The sequence below is a fragment of the Anabrus simplex genome, chromosome 3 (genome assembly GCF_040414725.1).
Source record: "Anabrus simplex isolate iqAnaSimp1 chromosome 3, ASM4041472v1, whole genome shotgun sequence".
Classification (NCBI taxonomy): domain Eukaryota; kingdom Metazoa; phylum Arthropoda; class Insecta; order Orthoptera; family Tettigoniidae; genus Anabrus; species Anabrus simplex.
Window position 1 is genome coordinate 279,153,183 of NC_090267.1, and position 19,762 is coordinate 279,172,944.

Genomic DNA, 19,762 nt, shown 5'->3' on the forward strand with positions numbered 1-19,762 from the left:
AATGGGGTTTTTCTGGTGTAATCGTTCATCTTGCTTTTTGTGGGTCTACTTCAGATGACAGTGGAGCCACTGTGTCTCCGTCAGAAGCATACTGTATGGTCCCAGTCTCTGTGACCTGTTGACACGTGATAACAGCACTTCCCGTCTGGTATGCCACCACCTGTCTTTACCCTCCACGCCGTGCTGTCTAGAATCTCAAAGCATCTGGAAATGGTGGAAAGCTCCTATTCTGCACATTGTATAATTCGGAACTTAATATAAACTGTGATATATTGTACGATATAAACTTTATCATGATCCATATTGACAAACAATCACATAATAGGAAATTAAAATGAAGGTCCACCTACTGCATACCATTTAATATAATGTCAAATCACTTACACAATGGTACTGGTCTCGACCCAATTATGAGCCATCTTCAGCCATGGACTAAAACTGACAATATATAGTGCAAATACAATCACACTGACACTTTAAAAATATTATGTTCAAAAGAGGCAAAAAAATCGCTCGGTCTATAATACTATAATTAGTGAATTTAAAGTCCCTAGTCAAATTTTGTCAAGTGTGACAATGCCATTTGCATTAATCTAAAATGAACAGTCCTAATAAGTAGCCCCTGTACCTGTACAATTAAAATATTAAAACTGGATGTGAGCTGTTACACTGGTGTTGAAAATTAAAATAACAATCTTATGTGCTTAATTGGTAAAAGCTGCCTTGCTCAGTAATTTATATCTATTAGCTTGACCATAATGGCCACCAATGGTCCGTATTGACTTAATTACTAGAGTTAATTATGTCTAGGTCCGCCTTGTCAATACAATTAAAAAAAGAAAATCTGCAGATTATAGACGCCGCCGAAAAAATTGGAAATCACGCAGGAGTAAGAAAACACTATGTGGACAAGAGCTGTATTCGTGACTGGCGAAAAAATTAATTACAGCTTCAGCAAACTAGTAGTAATCACCGGGCATTTCATGGACAGAAAGCAAAGTCTCCTGAGATTTTTTATTTGCTAATTTTTGTACTATTTATATTTTTTATTTAAGCCTTTATAACTTATTCCAATAAAGTAAGTCAAAATACCACACTTTCCAACCCAAGAATTAGGTGTAAACAAAACGACATGATTTCGACCGCTTCACACTTCCTTTGTCTGCCCAGTAAATAGTCCAAAACTAAGTTTCATACAATTGCAATGAGTTGTTTATGAAGAAGTATTGAGTGCAAAAATAATATTAGGCCCAATGTTCTAAGATTCTAGCAGATATCTTAAACATCCAATATCTGCTCGCAGAAATCCCCTATTTATCGGCAGTAGCTACAAAGATCACAAACACGCAACGTTGATTCTGTTTGCCGTAATGGTTATGCACAGAACAGTTCCTGCATGTGTAAAACAAAAAGAGAGTAAAAACTCTGAAAAGGAGAGAGGAGACTCATGTTAAATGTATTTAATAAGTTTATGGAAATGTATCCCGACCGTATGATATCACAAGACTAACATTCGAGTTCGCCGGTGTGTTTCAAGTGTTCACACTGCACGAAAAGAATTATCCACCACCGGTCATGTTACTATTCCTGAAAACAGGAGACCGCATGTGAAGTGTTTTAGACTTGGAGTGTGAAGAATTTGTAAGTAATTTAGGGGAGGGTTCTAGTGATGCAAGAGACAATGAATATACCAATCTACAGGGAATTGAGCCTCTTGCAAATCAGATTAATGAAATACCTGTCAGGTAAGTAGGCCTACTTGTTAATTTTCATGGCAAAAATATTTTATAGCAGTGATAATATATTTTTTTATCATCTCAAATATGTTCAGGCAAAGCAGCTTTTTCCCTAAATTTACGTGTTCATATTTGTGTAAAGGCCACAAGGACCTCGCCGAGTGATATGAAATGTTTATTTATGCTTACGATACTCTTTCGATGGAAAGATTTTTAGTTCACTTTTTTCAAAATGATCCTTCCTAAAATTAGGGTGCGGGGATTATTCAGCGGGGGGGGGGGGGGATTATCTGCGTAAATATGGTATTCTAAACTGTTATAATGGAATCCCTTTTTCTTCAGTTTTGACTTAATTTATAAGTGTAAGGTTCTTCAGTCTGTCTAAACTAATTAAGTATAACAAATACCTGCAAAAGATACCATAAGTTAATATTAATGTGTTTTTTTCAGATATTTTTTTAATTTATGTTATACTAAATTCGTTTTAATAGACTGAAGAATCTCAGTTATAAATAATTCTAAACTATTGAAATCAGTACTCCAAAGGCATTTTCAAATAGTGTTGGTGATAAGGTAGTCCCATGTATATAACCATTTTTCTATTAGAAAAATGCCTTCAATTCCAGCATGTTGCAAAACGAACAGTACTGAGATTATAAACATGTTATGAGCACCAAGATACTTCATTATCAACAAATTAATTTCAAAACCCCTAATCTATACTATATTTTTTTGCCTTGGGCAAAATTAAAAATACATTAGCACACACAGAACATGTTTCGACCACTTAGTGGTCATCTTCAGCTGTATAAAGATAGTTGAGATGAAAAACATTTGGACAGTAAGCACATTAAACCCTAAAACTATGTCCCATGGGATCTTGAAAACTATTGCTCTAGATGCTCTAAAAGAAGGGAGGGGCGGGTAAGGTAATATGTGTGGATGATACTTAAATTACAATTCGCGTCTACAATTGTGTTGAAAAAACTTAACTAATATACATATTTAAAATATTTAAAGCATTTGTTGATTGTACTCATCGATATGGTCATGAAGTGGACAGCTTGCAATACTTCATTATAACATGCAAAGTGATAATAGCAAAACATATCTTACTGCACCAGTTAAAAATGTACACCCTTACGTCTCGCACACTGTTCATAGCTCTCCTGCAGGCTGTCGAACATATTTACGACACAGGTCATAACGTGGACCATAAAAAAAATCTCTCCTCTTATAATTCTGGAACATTACTATGTGGATCACCTGACCAGAAAACTGATTCTTTCAGTATGCCCTGAATCACAAGATACAGTAATTTTTATGCCCTTAAAGCAACCTGTTTTCATCAACATGTTTGACAATCTACAGGACAATTATGAACAAATCACAAGATGTGAGGGTGCACATTTTCAACACATGCTGTTCAGACACACATACGAGCTGCCACGTCACCTTGCAAGTTGCAATGATGTATCTTTATGTCCAGGGCATGGTTGTAATTTTAGCACTGTTTGTTTGCTGCATACTGTATAAGTGAAAGGTTACCTACACCATCCAAAATTGAGAGATCCTTGGCTAACATCTCCATAAAAGCTTCTGCGTTGCTAATTCCAAACTCGCACTGCATCATCAGCTTCTCCAAATCTTGCTCTTCTCGTTCAGTTAGTGCCAGATAATCTTCTGGCTCAACTGGCTCCATATATCCTGTGAGGGAACATATCAAATTACTACCATTTGAAGAAGACAGTCAATACAAAATATTACAGTACTGCAATGCATTACCATATATATTGCAATTGCATCTCTCATTTAAATTTGCATAATTCATAGATGTGACATGTAATTAATGATACAGTAAATACTGTTGCTGGTCTTCTCCTAGCTGTGAGAAATTCTCTCTTGCTGCTAGCCCCAGGTAACACTTGAATAATGTAACACAACAACGGCTGAATAAATACAGGCCAAGGAAAGAGACTAGGATAAAGATGAAGAAAGGTGGTTATTTATTTAGCATATGGCGTTTAGTGAAGGGAGTGTCCAAGGACTTGTTCAGCCTGCCAGGTGCCGGTCTTTCTATTGGGCGACCTGTGAAGCTGGGTATGCCACGATATTAATGAGGTAGGGAGAGGGTGAAACCTGGTGTCGTAACATGGCCTTCTCCTCAGAAATGCCACCAAAGTGTCTGCTCAAGATACCCATTTAATAGATAAATATCCATCAACAGTGTCATATGCCCTCACTCTGTATGAACATTAAGAGGTTGGGAATTTAATCTGAGCTTTTGGCACACATATTAGTGATTAGGAATTGTATACCACCACCTCGCCTACCCACTTCACCAAAATTCTGATGGTGAAAATTTTTCCCACCAATGGAACTCGAACCGACTAACCACGGTGTCAGGCCATACAGACTTGATAATGATCACTGCCATCAGGTGGGCAAATAAAGGTGGTAAAAGGACAAGGATCAAAAGACAGGCTTTCGCCTTATCACACATCATAATCATCATCATGATCATGAATTCTTTCCCGTGAGCCGGGTCCTGGTATGCTGCTTTCCCATGTTTCTCCTGTGTTCTATAGGTCTTCCCCTATCTGATCTAACCACCTTTTTTTAGGGCGTCCAACTGGTCTTCGTCCCGGAACCTTTTCAAAATACTTCCTTGGTGTTTGAGTCACCCGCATCCACTTAATGTGTCCTAGCCACTTCAGTCTTTCATGATCAGGTTGACCTGCAGGTCTCTTTGTATCTGATCATTCCTAATTCTGTACTTCCTTGTTTTCTGTACAGCTGATCTAAGGAACTTTATTTCACAAGCTTGCATTTGACTTACTTCTCTTTTATGTATGATGCAACTCTTTAGACAATATGTTACGACACAAACCCCACGGCACTTAATGCCCTTGAAAGGGCTCTGGCCTGCCCAGCGACCGCTGCTCAGCCTGAAGGCCTGCAGATTATGAGGGGCCATGTGGTCAGCACGACGCATCCTCTCGGCCATTATTCTGTGCTTTCGAGACCGGGGCCGCCATCTCACCGTCACATAGCTCCTCAATTTAATCATGTAAGCTGAGTGGACCTCAAATGAGCCCTCAGGTCAAGAGAAAAATTCCTGACCTGGCCGGGAATCGAACCCGGGGCCTCCGGGCAAGAGTCAGGCATGCTACCCCTACACTACGGAGCCGGCATGTCATGATGGGCAGGAGATAAGTCTTAAACAGGACCTGTTTAGCCCTCTGAGGAACTCCCTTGTCCCATACTATGTTCTCTACCCGATGGAAGAAGCTGGATCCTTTTTGCACCCTGTTCAACACTTCATTCTTGGCACTTCCATCATTTGATATTTACTCCTCAGATATTTAAAGGTATTCACATACTCAATCTTCTCTCCCTCGAGGGTGAGGTTACAAGGTGTACTTGTCCTGCTCACTTTCACTACCACTGTTTTGCTCTTGCTCATAGTTAATTTATATTATTTAAACTTATTGTTCCGAAGATCCACTCTCCTCTGAACATCTCTCTCAGTTTCTCCCCAAATGGCAACATCATCAGAAAAAACAAATGCATTAAGATATTCCTTATCTATTTCTTTGAGTTCCTTTGTAATAGTATCCATAAGTGAAATGAAGAGCAATGGGGAAAGAGAACTCCCTTCTTGGACACTTCTTGTTTTAAACTACTGAGATCTTTCAACCCCTCCTTGCACACTACTTTGTCAACCATCATACAACATCTGAACTGTTTTCATTAGTGCTTTTGGGATTTTATGTTTTTCTTATGTTTTTTTTTAACATTCCCATATTTTTCCTCTCTCCACCCTGTCATATACTTTTTCCAAACCCAAAAACACTATTATCAAGTTCTTATCCCATATGTCCAAATTAAATACTGAAGATCTGTCAAAATGGCCCTTCAATGAGTGTTGAAAGTCCATCCTTGTTGACTGAGAAAAGCTCAGTTTGATGAGAGAGAGGCCATCTATGTGAAGGGTGCCTGATGATGTGGAGATTTCCTTCGTCCTCTAGCATTTTCATGTTTCTACTAATCTGTTCTTCCGGTTGCTCCTTCCTATATGGACCTGTGAATGACAAGACATATATTGAGGGAAATAAGAAAGAAACCCACAATAGGATCAACATAATGGCAGTTCAGTGTGGAAAGAAGGCACAACAGAAATAGGAGATAAGGACAAACACTAAAACACAAAATGACAATTTCCACATATTCATACACTGCTATCTTCAAATAGACAGGCTTCTCCCCCAGTTCTCCTCCATCCATCTCTTCTCAGCCCTTAATGAGCTTGTTTCTGCTTCCCAATGCCATCAGGGAGGCGCAGGCATCAACACTCATTGCAGGGCCATCTTGACAGATCTTCAGACATGATATGGAAACTGTAGGATAAAAGGAAAGCCAGAAAGTTGATGCAAGTGTAATAGACTGGTATAACTTGGAAACAGTATTATCTAACCCATGGGTAAATAATGCAAAAATTGAGCTTGAATTATCATTATTATGATTATTTTTCAATTTATTTATTCTACGCCCACATTGAAACACTGAAATCAATCTATATACAGTCAAGTCTTATGAATATTGGTTACAAATTTGTTTGATATTTCTTCTTTTGTTCCCAGAAATGTTTCATTCTCTCTGACCTGGCTGCCCGTTCTTCGTCAGTTATGTTGTACTGTTTGCGTGTATAGGTCTTCAGTTTAGGTCTCATGTCGTTATTTCTCAGGATCCTCTTCTCTCCTCTGTTTTTAATTTGTTGAATTGTCAAGCCTAATTCATTTAAATCTTCTTGGACTTCTTTGAACCAGTGATTTTTAGTTTTACTATTCCAAAGGTAGTTGAATAAATGTTTGAGTATCCTAGTCTCTGGTAGTCGTGATATGTGACAGAAAAAAGCAACTCTTCTTTTCCGCATTGTATCTATTACAGACTCAGTCTCCTGGTATACAACTTCATTATGTAGTAATCGCCATCGTCCCTCTACTTGGTGTTTTTTTTTGTTTAGAATTGTTCTAATGATTCGTCTATCTATTTTCTGTAATTTATCTGTAGTTGCTTTCGTATTCAAATTGAATAAGGTTTCACGAGCATAGGTTGCTTCAGGCTTAATAACGGAGAGTTGTAGTGTTTAAATTTTGCATTAATCGAGAAAGATTTCTTCTTGTAGGTTGGCCAAGTAATGTGTTGAACTTGTTTTAATTTGGTAATTCTATTTTCAACTGATATTTTCTCTTTTAAGTTCCAAGTTATAATCTCTCCAAGATATTTAAATTTATTAACAACCTTAATTTGTTTGTTATTAGTCAGTGTGATAGGTTAGGTTTCCACTTTGAAGGATGGCATCATTTCAGTCTTTTCAAAGGAGATTTGTAACCCAACTTTTGTTGCTATTCGTTCTAATTCTTCAATCTGGAGTTTAGCCTCTTCCACACTACTTGCAATTATCGCAAGGTCATCTGCAAATGCTAGACAATTGAGTTTGATATTTTTGCCAATCTTGATGTTTGGCTGACATTTCTTAAGACTATTCTCGCACAACTTTCTCCAATGCACAGTTAAACAGTATTGGTGAGAGACCATCCCCCTGTCAAAGTCCAGTCCGGACTTCAAATGATTTATATTATTATTATTATTATTATTATTACTACTTCTTCTGAGGTGTGGCTATGACGTCGTTTACATCTATTAGTATTATTATTTATGTAGTTGTGTACGAACCTTATTTGGTATAATAGTGTGCATTATTTGTGAGGTTATGTCATGAAACATCTGCTGTATATATATATATTAATATGAGTTTATTTAATGTAACAACACATACTTAATAGTATATAATTTATTATTACCTGTATATATGATATATAATCCAAAGCAACATTGTGCAACACACTGTAATATGTCCAGAACAATGCAATGTACGACTAGATTTGTGTAGAAACTTCCTTACATTGTAAATAGGCTATTGGAGACTCACGAATATGAGAAAACATATTGTGTGATATTTTTCTGAAACGCTGGCCAGGCAACGTATATAAAGAGCCAGTCTTGGGAGTAGAGTAGAATTGTTTAAGGAGACTTGTGTGGAAGTCGTGTTAGCCGAGTGCTTGAAGTCAAGTATGTAAATTTGTTTAGTTGGTAGTTGGTTGTGACATGCTACTAAAGCAGTCAAATGTACATTTAGAATGGCAGTCCATTAGTGCGTGTGTGTAAAATATGTAAATAACTTGTAAATAAAACAGTGTACACAATTGACAGCATTTTGTGTGCGTCTTTGTGGCTTGAAGTCAAGTATGTAAATTTGTTTAGTTGGTAGTTGGTTGTGACATGCTACTAAAGTAACAAAATTGCTGTAGCCCATACCAGAAGACATAGTGCACTGTAAACACTAGGCCCCGCCAGCAAAAGCAAACTGGATACATCTGTACAACAACTGAAAGACGAACTTCCAAAGAGAAATCTTCCGACGAACGGCAAGAAAAAATTACTAGAGAAGCGGTTACGAGAATATCTCGTCCAAAAAGGCGAATATCCCAGAAAGTTCTTTTTATCGAGGTGGACGAACATCCGGAGATGTCATCAGAAGAGGAGGTAAACATGACTGCAATGTGTTCCAATTTAATGAGCATGGCACAGACACTCAATTCCAACTTAACAGATCAAAGTTTGAAGGTAAATGACAAAATTTCAGATGAAATTTCTCAAGCTAATACAGTTTTAACTGGACAAATAACTCAAGTGTACACACAGGTTTACAAAGTAGAACAGGGCTTGGAATCAAAAATTTCAACTGTAGATGATAAAATTTTGCAAACGAGTTCCCAAATTAGTGACATCACCAACCAATTAACACAACAGATATCGGACATCAGGTCAAAACTGGGACAGATAGAGCATATTAATAATAGAGTAAACGAGCTGGAAGGGGACATCTCAAACCTCGAAGAGGAGGTGGAAACCCAGGTTTCTGGTATAAAACAATAAGTTGAGGAGAGAATTTCATCCATCAAGGGAGATGTGCAGAAAATGAGAGAGAGCATCCTTCACACAGCAGAAAATAGATTAACTCGAACAGGACCTATTGCCACACCTCTAAACCCCTTAAACCTAACTGGCAACACAGAACACCTAGAGCTAAAGGTGATTATAGAGAGGCTTCCAGAATTCCATGGGTGACTGGAAGAGAACCCGACTAGCTTCATCGAGGGATCTGTCAGCCTACTAGGAAGGACTAATCTACCGGAGGACATCTTCATTCAACTCATCACACCATGGTTAAAGGGGCAAGCTGCTACTTGGTGGAATAACTTGAAGGACTTAAACTTAAACTGGATGGACAACAAGAAGGAGTTCCTTGCTAGGCTTAATTCCAAAGGGGTGAAGAGCTCTGTGAAAAGGAAGCTACTAACTGAGGCACAATCCACTGGCATGAGAGCTAGCGTGTTTGTCCTCCAGAAGTACCAGCTCTTCAAGTGGATGCACCCAGAAGGAAGCAAGAACGAGACCTTACCTACTCCACGATAAGATTCGACTCCTAGTAAAAGTATCACAACCATGATCCTTTGATGATCTGCGTAGAATCATCACCCAGTTGGAAGCGGAACACAAGAGCAAAGCCACAGAAGAGACAGCTCAGTTAGGAAATGCTACCAATGTGGAAGAACGAGACACCTGATGAACAAATGCCCAACCTTGGCGTCGGAAAACTGGGCCCGGCCCATTCTGGATTAAGGTGGAATGAGACCGGGAACAGGAATGTGCCTCATGACCCGATGGACAAGCAACCCTGGTCAAGTAGGAAAGGGATTAGTCAGATTGTGAGCAGAACATGCCAACCTTGCCTAGCTATCATCTCAAGGACAGGCAACGAGAATTTTTCAGCCATACATGACAGCCAAGCAAGCCATTCATTTGTACATGGGATCGTTGCCACATAACTACTGCCTATGAAGTCTCACCATCTCGGAAGGGTAGTGGGAGCAGCGGACATCCAAGGACAAACTAACCTAACTGCTAAATGCATGGACCTGCCTATTGTAATTGCCGTTGCAGTGATTCAGAACCTAATACCCGACTTTCTGGTAGAATACAAGGCGATCCTAGACTATGCAGCTCATGAAGTCTTTTTGGGAAAAGACAGACGTGTGAGGGTCGCCTGGCATGATGGAAATTTCTGGACTCACAAGGATGTGACGTCGACGTAGACCTGGGAGATATTCAGTTAACATATCTTCAACCAAGTGAAGAAGAGGAGCTGAGACGTGCCTTGAAGGACTTTCCAGAAGTCGTCATCACCAATAAAAAAGGGACGGACCATCATTGTAACGCATACCACTGAATGCAGCACTTCCTCACCCATCAAGCAACGCCCATATCCAATCAACCCGGATAAGCGCAACTTCATCGTTCAGAAGATAACGGAGATGGAAGGGCAAAGTCTCACTGAACCCTCTCCATTCTGTTGGGCTTTGCCTATCGTCCTACTGAAAAAAAAGAATGGGGAATATCGACTGTGTGTGGACTTCCGCAAGCTGAGCGAGAATATCGTTAGTGGTGCATACCCCATGTTTGACCTGAAAGACTCACTGAAACAAGTAAGTGGGTCTAGGAATTTCAGCACGCTGGATCTCAACTAGGGGCAAGTGGAGGTTGAGGAAAGTTCTAGACCACTGACCACCTTCATGACACCGAGAGGATTGTACCAGTTTACAATAATGCCTCTTGGACTGAAGAATGTTCCTCCAACTTTCATGTGACTGATGCACAAGGTATTGTCAGGATATGTTTAAGATTTCTGCCAAGTTTATCTTGACGACAACTTAATCCACAGCAAGAATTTTCAAGAACACCTTGTACACTTGCAGCAAGTGCTGGAACGACTGAAAATTCATGGACTGACCTGCCAAATGGAGAAGTGCCACTTCGCCCAGTCCAACATAGAATATCTTGGCCATGTCCTAACATGTGAAGGTCTACAAAGACAACCGGAAAGGAATTGAGCTCTTGAGGAAGCTGAATGCCCGCAGACCAAGTGACAAGTACGTCAGTTTCTTGGCTTGTGTGGATGGTATAGCAGCTTCATGCCACACTTTTGAGAGAAGAATATACCACTCACCGATCTACTGCATAACAACCGCCCATTCCGATGGACCAGCAAGGAAGAGGCAGCATTCCAAGGCATTAAGGCTGTGATATGCAAAGCTCCCAGTCTAGCCCATCCCGACCCTCAACGGAAGATGTGCCTGCAGACGGACGCCAGCGACTCCGGCTTAGGAGCAGTGTTATTCCGGAAGGGAATTACTGACGGCAGAAGGGACATCATCGAGTATGCCAGCAGGAAGCTATCCTCCACCAAACAATGCTACTGCACCACTGAGAAAGAAGCCTTAGCCGTAGTGTGGTCCGTGGGTAAATTCAAAGGCTACTTGGAGAGAAGGAAGTTCCAACTGTACAACAATAACGCAGCTCTCAAATAGTTGAACTTTATGTCTGGCTCAAAATCTAAATTCATGCAATGGGCTCTGTTAATCGCAGAATACGATTTTGACATGTGTCACATCCCAGGATCGACAAACATAGGAGCAGACAGTTTACTTCTGCAACCAGGGATGGAACCTGAAGAAAGGAACACCATTGTTGAGAAGGAGTTCCCACAAAATCAACAGAGCAAACCCAATGAACCTGTCCTTATGATAATCAAGATTGAACTTTATCTGGAAGTACTTAAACAATGGCAAGAACAACACAAGCCCTGTAGGACATGACGAAGTGGATCAGGAGATAGAACCCTGGTAGTAGACTCGTTCCGAGGGAACTCAAGATGGATTACATGAACTTCTGTGCCTACGGAGGACTCTTGATATACAGATCACACCTCTCCGACACGCCTGCAGTAGTGGTGATCCCTAGACAGCACATGACGGACATCCTCAAGCAGTTCTACGACAGCACTGAAGCCGGACATCCAGGAGGTGAAGAGACATATCAGTCTATCTGACAAAGATTCTTCTGGGTCAACATGCGAAGAGACACCGTGGACTATGTAAAAGGGTGCTACATCTGCTCCTGCACCAAGGCGAGTAACAGGAAGGCAGATGCCAGTCAGAGAGGAAGACGGACGTAACACCCTAGGGAGGACTTGAGGGGACCTTACCCCAGAAAACCAAGGGCTAAAATAGGACCGCTATTAATTACCGATCTCTTCACAACATGGACTGAAGGCCTTTCTAATACCAAAAGCTACGATGGGACACATCACCTGTCTTCTACAGGATGAAGTATTCACACAAGTATGAAGGATGAGTTGTCCATCTAATCAATACTTCATTTTACAAAGTGTCTAGAATTATTTACTTTAAAAGACAGTAGCAGTTTTGACCTGTAAATAGGTCATCATCAGCTGTTGATGAACCTGCTTAATAGCAATTGTGCAGAATAAAACACTACTAAAACTAAACAAATATGCCATTATTCTAATAAAATACATACATTATCATTAAAAACTGTTACGCCTTTCAGCGTTCAGTCTACAAGCTTCTGTGAATTTATTAAACGTCGCCACAATCCTCTATTTGCAACTAGTGCTGTGGCCTCATTTAGCTCTATACCTCTTATCTTTAAATCGTTAGAAACCGAGTCCAACCATCGTCGTCTTGGTCTCCCTCTACTTCTCTTACCCTCCATAACAGAGTCCATTATTCTCCTAGGTAAACTATCCTCCTCCATCCGCCTCATATGACCCCACCACCGAAGCCAGTTTATGCATACAGCTGAATCCATCGAGTTCATTCCTAACTTAGCCTTGCTCTCCTCATTCTGAGTACCCTCCTACCATAGTTCCCACCTGTTTGTACCAGCAATCATTCTAGCTACTTTCATGTCTGTTACTTCTAACTTATGAATAAGATATCCTGAGTACACCCAGCTTTCGCTCCCATAAAGCAAAGTTGGTCTGAAGACAGATCGACGTAAAGATAGTTTCGTCTGGGAGTTGACTTCCTTCTTACAGAACACTGCTGATCACAACTGCGAGCTCACTGCATTAGCTTTACTACACCTTGATTTAATCTCACTTACTATATTACCATCCTGGGAGAACACACAACCTAAATACTTGAAACTATCAACCTGTTCTAGCTTTATATCACCTATCTGACATTCAATTCTGTTGAATTTCTTCTCTACTGACATCAATTTAGTCTTCGAAAGGGTAATTTTCATACCATACTCATTGCATCTATTTTCCAAGTTCCAAGATATTAGACTGCAGGCTTTCGGCACAATCTGCCATTAAGACCAAGTCATCAGCATAGGCTAGACTGCCTAATACATTTCCACCTAACTGAAAATCACTCCTTGCCATTTTAATACCTTTCAGCAGATGATCCATGTAAAGTACGAACAGCAAAGGGGAAAGATTACAGCCTTGTCTAACCCCTGTAAGTACCCTGAACCAAGAACTCATTCTACCATCAATTCTCACTGAAGCCCAATTGTCAACATAAATGCCTTTGATTGATTTTAATAATCTACCTTTAATTCCATAGTCCCCCAGTATGGCGAACATCTTTTCCCCCAGTACCCTATCATATGCTTTCTCTAGATCTATGAAACAAACACAACTGCCTATTCCTCTCATAGCATTTTTCAATTATCTGGTGCATACTGAAAATCTGATCCTTACAGCCCCTCTGTGGTCTGAAACAACACTGGTTTTCATCTAACTTCCTCTCAACTACTGATCGCAACCTGCCTTCCAAGATGCCAGTGAATACCTTGCCTGGTACACTAATCAATGAGATACCTCGATAGTTGTTGCAATCCTTCCTGTTCCCTTGCTTATAGATAGGTGCAATTACTGCTTTTGTCCAATCTGAAGGTACCTTACCAACATTCCATGCTAATCTTACTACCCTATGAAGCCATTTCATCCCTGCCTTCCCACTGTGTATGTTGGGTATTCAGCCCGAAGGCTGGTTTGATCCTCTGCAGCTCCGCCAACAACTGTCATAAATAGCCTAGGCGTCACTGAAGAGGCATACCAGGGAAATGAGGTGCGAGGTAGTTTCCCGTTGCTTTCCTCACTGAGCCAGAAGTTGCTATTACATATCAGTCTGCCAAGCCCACTGAAATGAATGCACCAACCGACCCTATGAGCGATATTTTCACACCATTCATAACAGGGACTGGCTGCATGCCTTCCCACTATACTTCACCATTTCAGGTCTAACTTCATCTATTCCTGCTGCTTTATGACAATGGAGTTTATTTACCATCGTTTCCACTTCCTCAAGCCTAATTATACCAACACCATTTTCCTCCTCCCCATGAGCTTGGCTGTTCGCAGCACCACCAGGAAGATTTCCTTCTACGTTGAGAAGCTGTTCAAAATATTCCCTCCACCTCTCAAGTGACTCCCTGGGATCTATTATGAGTTCACCTGAATTACTCAAAAACACTGTTCATTTCCTTTTTCCCTCCCTTCCTTTCTTTATTACTGTCCTAAAAGGTTTCCCTGCTGCTTGACCTAGCCTTTCCAGGTTATTACCAAAATCTTCCCATGACTTTTTTGACAATCTATCTATATATATATATATATAGAGATAAAATAAGAGTTTTGTCTGTACATTGCTCAGAATTAGAAAATAATTGTATTTCTGTATCGGTCATGTCCACATTAACAAGGAAATGCACTTTTTACTTTTCCATAATTTCTGTCTGTCTGTCTGTACATGCATCAAGAGAAAATAGCTGAAGAGAATTTAATGAAAATTGGTATGTAAAGTTGGGGGATGAGCCACTATAATCTAGGCTATGAATCATTTTATTCACGCTGAGTGAAATGGTAATTTAGGGGAAGGCCTATCGTATCGATAAATACTACAAAACTAAAGTTATATAGAATTAAATTTCCCATCTTTTTTGTCATATACATTTTTACCATACCGGCTTATAAAAAGATATTCATGACTTTGTATTTTTGTTGCTAAGTCCATATCAACGCCGAGCCATGAGAAAATGGGTTAAGAGTATTGCATGAAAATTGGTATATAGAGTCGGGGAATAAGAAACTACAGTCTAAGCTATGAACAATTTTAGTCACCCTGGAAGAAATTGTAGTTTAGGGGGAGACACCTAAAATTTAATTTTTAAATACCTATGTTATTGGTCCCATCGAAAATTACTATATAATAAAGTTATGGAGAATACAATTTCTGATCATTTATGTTTTATTCAGTTTTTCCCTACAGGCTATGATAAGAGTGGTATTTCAGAGTCAGAAGAAAATTAAATGTGAAGGCCTACAATATCGAAAGTGCATGACATTGATCAACAATAACATGATATAGATGTTGATTCCCATAGGGGATCTGAAATATTTGTCCTGAATGAGTAAATTTATAATACCAATATAAATGGTCCGTTACTGGACATTATAAATTTTCCAGCTAACTCATTCTTGGTTGCCAGCGTTTCGCCCTCGTGTGCTAGGGTGGGCTCATCAGTTTGTACCTAGCACATCTACCAATACGCTGGCTAGTGCATACCGTGGAGGCCTCTGAGTAGGCTAACTGGAGCCACCGGCAGTGCCAATGCACTAAGAGACTTTGACTCATTACCAAAAATTGATGCCTGCAATGCCATCAGATGATATAGATGTTGATTCCCATAGGGGATCTGAAATATTTGTCCTGAATGAGTAAATTTATAATACCAATATAAATGGTCCGTTATTGGACATTATAAATTTTCCAGCTAACTCATTCTTGGTTGCCAGCGTTTCGCCCTCGTGTGCTAGGGTGGGCTCATCAGTTTGTACCTAGCACACCTACCAATACACTGGCTAGTGCATACCGTGGAGGCCTCTGCGTAGGCTAACTGGAGCCACCGGCAGTGCCAATGCACTAAGAGACTTTGTCTCATTACCAAAAATTGATGCCTGCAATGCCATCAGATGATATAGATGTTGATTCCCATAGGGGATCTGAAATATTTGTCCTGAATGAGTAAATTTATAATACCAATATAAATGGTCCATTATTGGACATTATAAATTTTCCAGCTAACTCATTCTTGGTTGCCAGCGTTTCGCCCTCGCATTCTGCTAATACAAACTCCCTCTACAAGTTCCACTTGTTATTATACATGACCGATAGTTTTTGACTATCAAGAACATTCTCTCATTTGAACAGACTGTCTCATCAAGACAAGATTGAATGTATATAGGAATCTCAAATGTAAATATTATTCAGGCCCTCAGCCTACTACCTTATATTAACATTAAACGTGTGCAACTCAACAAGCTTCAAGAAAAGTTTCATTCTATTTCATGTATATATTGTATAAATGTATTGAAGCAATAAACTTTTATGTTGTGCCTTGTATACCAAGTTCCTTGTATACAACAATTGTTACTAGAGCTGATGAACTCACCTTTGTCTATCCAATTGTTATTTGATGTTGTTCATCTAGATTTGAATTCAGCAAAAAAGAACGAAAATTTCCAATTTGAGTTTTAAATTAAGATTTGATCTTTTCTATGTCCACCATTCACACCCGTACCTTCTTACGCCTCTGTGCTCCATGGTATCACCATAACAGTGATTACTGTTTTAAGGAGAAAGTACAACTAGGCAACCATTCTCAATCAGCATGATATTGTAACATGACGGTTCCAAAGAAAGTGATTACATTTATAGCCATTTTGACAAAGAGTGAAATATCTGGTCCCATGTAATGCTGGATGTACATAATGGAATGGCAAAATTGCAGTATCCCTTATACTGTATGTATGCCTTATTTTGGCTTTCAGTTAAAATCCCCCACCCACCAAACAGGTTGTAAGTGCTGTAATATGAAAAACCGAAACACTGGCCCTATCTTGAACAAGATCATCCTGAAAAACTTGGTCCACAACTCTTGCAGCTCCAAGAAGCTCCAGACCCTTTGTGATAGGGAAATCTAAAAAGCCTCGCTGCTTCAAGCACGCGCGATCATTATCAACTGCCTATGATAACATTTGATGACCTCAGATTTTTATTTGACAGCAGCTGGCTGCTCTGGATGCAAAAATTGGTGTGCAAAATAGAATGATCATCAACCACTGTCTTTGCATATCCCATGGATGTTTATTTGAGGAACATACAGTTAGAATTTCTGCCTGGTAACTACACGCCTCACTTTACAGAAAGAGCCTGTTGCAGAGAATTTTATTCCGTATGGATGTTGGAAAATATCCATCATCATTTAAACTTTCAATCCTGGATGTGCTTCACTTCACTGAAAAGTCTTGGAAGGCTTTGAAGCAGAGTACAATATAAAATTGTTTCTTGAAAGTAGGATTCTTCAAGAATCATCCTGATTCAGCTGCTGGCAGATGAAGAAGAAGAATACTACTTCTTCGTGTATGAAGTACGTTGCAGTCAAACTGCACTTCTGAACTCTTTCTCTGAGTGGATGAGGCTATGACAACTGCACAGGAAAGAGTGTGTGTAGGAGTTGGTTGCGGAACGAACATCAGCCGAGTCTTCTACCAGTGACAATGAAGAAGAGAGAGTACTGAAGTGATGCCTACTAGTGCTGAGGCAAGTGCAGCAGTGGACATTTTATGTAGATATCTGTCATCTGTAAAAGGGGTGGAAATAATTTTCATAACATTTATGAACTTTGAAAATAAAGCAGACATTAGAAATAAGTATAAAGAGAGATTGATTCTGAACTACTTTGGTAGGAAGCAGTGATTGTGTAGTTTTCCATCTGGAATAGATGTGTTTTAATGTTGTAAATAGGCACAATAGCAGTAATTAAAGTGTTTCATCCTGAGAAAGACAATGTACTGCATTTTAAGTGATTCTATAATTATTCTAAGATAACCAGATTAAGAGAATATATTGCACAATATTTTTAACTACCTATCAATATCATTCTCCTGGTCAAGAGATGAGCAGAATTACAAGGGCAGTGTAGTATCAACAGTTAATTTACATTGGAATTTTATTTGGGTAAGCATTATGATTAAGATTGTAAAACTCTTAGGTAATATGTTTTTTAATAACATTTCCCTCCTTTTCTGGAGCATTTTTACACATATACGCCGTAACTCTCAGCTGAGTCCTGGCATTGCTTCCACTTGCACCAGGCTCCTCACTTTCATCCATCATAACCAACCTCCCTTGGTCAATTCTCGTCCTCATTCGACCCTGACAGTATCTGACTGACAGAATGGGATATGAGAATGTTCTGGGCCCACATGGGTATGGCAACAGAAATGAAGAAACTGTTGGACTTTTGTATCAGAAATAACCTGATAATAAAGAACACATGGTTTATGAAGAGGAATAGCCATAAGATCAGCCGATATAGTTGGGATGGACAGTATGGAACACTCATCGATTTTATAACAACAGACCGAGAATGGGGAAGATACGTCATGAATACGAAGATAATCCCCAGTGAAAGTATAGAAGGTGATCACAGATTATTAATTGTGGAATTAAAACAAGTAAAAATCCCTACAATTGTACTGAAGAAGAAACCAAAGATCAGGATTTGGGAACTGGAGGAGGAGGATAAAAGGATGGCATTCCAAGATTGGATAAAAAGGAAGTTACCTAGCATGGAAATACAAAGTGGAGAAGAAGAGTGGGACAATTTAAGAGAGACATTTGTGGAAGCAGCAAGTGAGGTATGTGGGAAAACAAAAGCAAAAATTAAGGGAGACACAGTGGGGGACAAAAAAATAAATAAAAGAAAGGAACAAGGTGAAGAAAGAAATGGATAAGGAAAAGCAAAAAACATATCAGAGGGATGAGAATAAAATAGAAAGGTTACATGTGGATTACAAAAGATTGAAACTACAAGTAAAGAGGAGTATCAAGGAAGAAAAGGAGAAATGTTTGGGAGAGTTTACCAACAAAATTGAGCAAGACAATCGAGGAAATCAGAAACATTTATACAGAGTAATAAATTCGAAAAGAATAAATCAAGAAAAAATCAAGGCATTAGAGAGAGAAGATGGATCCATAGTACATGACGTAAAGGGTCTTCAGAAGGTGACGGCAAAGTATTTTGAAAAACTTTATAGTGAGGACGCCTTCTCAGAGGAAGAAGGAGATAAGAAAATAGAAATAATAGGTGGAGAAAAAGAAGAGAACCCGATAACATGGTTGGAACTTGAAAGGGCAGTGAAAGCAATGACCAAAGGTAAAGCAAGTGGAAAAGATGAATTCAAAGCTGATATGATTAAGGCAGCAGGAAGCACTGGACTACAGTGGTTATACCGAGCCCTCAATGCCATATGGAAGGATGAAAGGATACCTGAAGATTGGCAACAAGGAAGCGTTGTACCATTGTTCAAAAAAGGAAATAGGAAGAAATGTGAAAATTATAGAGGTATAACCCTATTATGACATGGGCTAAAAATAATGGAGAAAGTCACAGACAAAAGACTGAAGGATATAATAGAAACACAATATGGCTTTAGACTGAATAGATCAACAATAGACTAGATATTTACAGTGCGAAAGATAATGAAAAAACATCTGGAAAGGAACAAGGAAATCATCTTCATATTTTTGGATTTGGAAAAAGCTTATGATACAGTTAAGAGAAAACATATATGGGAATGCCTACTGAAAAGGAATGTACCAAAATCATAATTAATGTTATTTGCTTTATGTCCCACTAACTAAATTTTTACGGTTTTCAGAGGCGCCAAGGTGCTGGAATTTTGTCCCACAAGGAGTTCTTTTACATGCCAGTAAATCTACCGACACAAGGCTGACGTATTTGAGCACCTTCAAATACTACTGGACTGAGCCAGGATCAAACCTGCCAAATTAGGGTCAGAAGGCCAGCACCTCAACTGTCTGAGCCACTCAGCCCGGCAAATCATTAATTAACAAGATAAAAATGTTGTATCATGAGAGTAAAAGCAATGTACAAGTGGGGAGTGTCTCATGCAAGGAAGTGCACTGTCACCATTATTGTTTATTATATTGATGGATGAA

The 19,762-nt window shown here is 39.3% G+C and overlaps 1 protein-coding gene across 2 annotated transcripts in view; it reads right to left on the reverse strand.

Moving 5' to 3' along the window:
* Positions 1-19,762, reverse strand: part of Sec3 (exocyst complex component Sec3) — a 193,638-nt gene that overhangs the window by 133,879 nt on the left and 39,997 nt on the right. For both annotated transcript variants that reach the window (XM_067144363.2, XM_067144364.2), the window contains one exon: positions 3,289-3,443. In XM_067144363.2, coding sequence (XP_067000464.2) covers positions 3,289-3,443 — 155 coding nt within the window. The remainder of the gene's footprint in view (positions 1-3,288; positions 3,444-19,762) is intronic.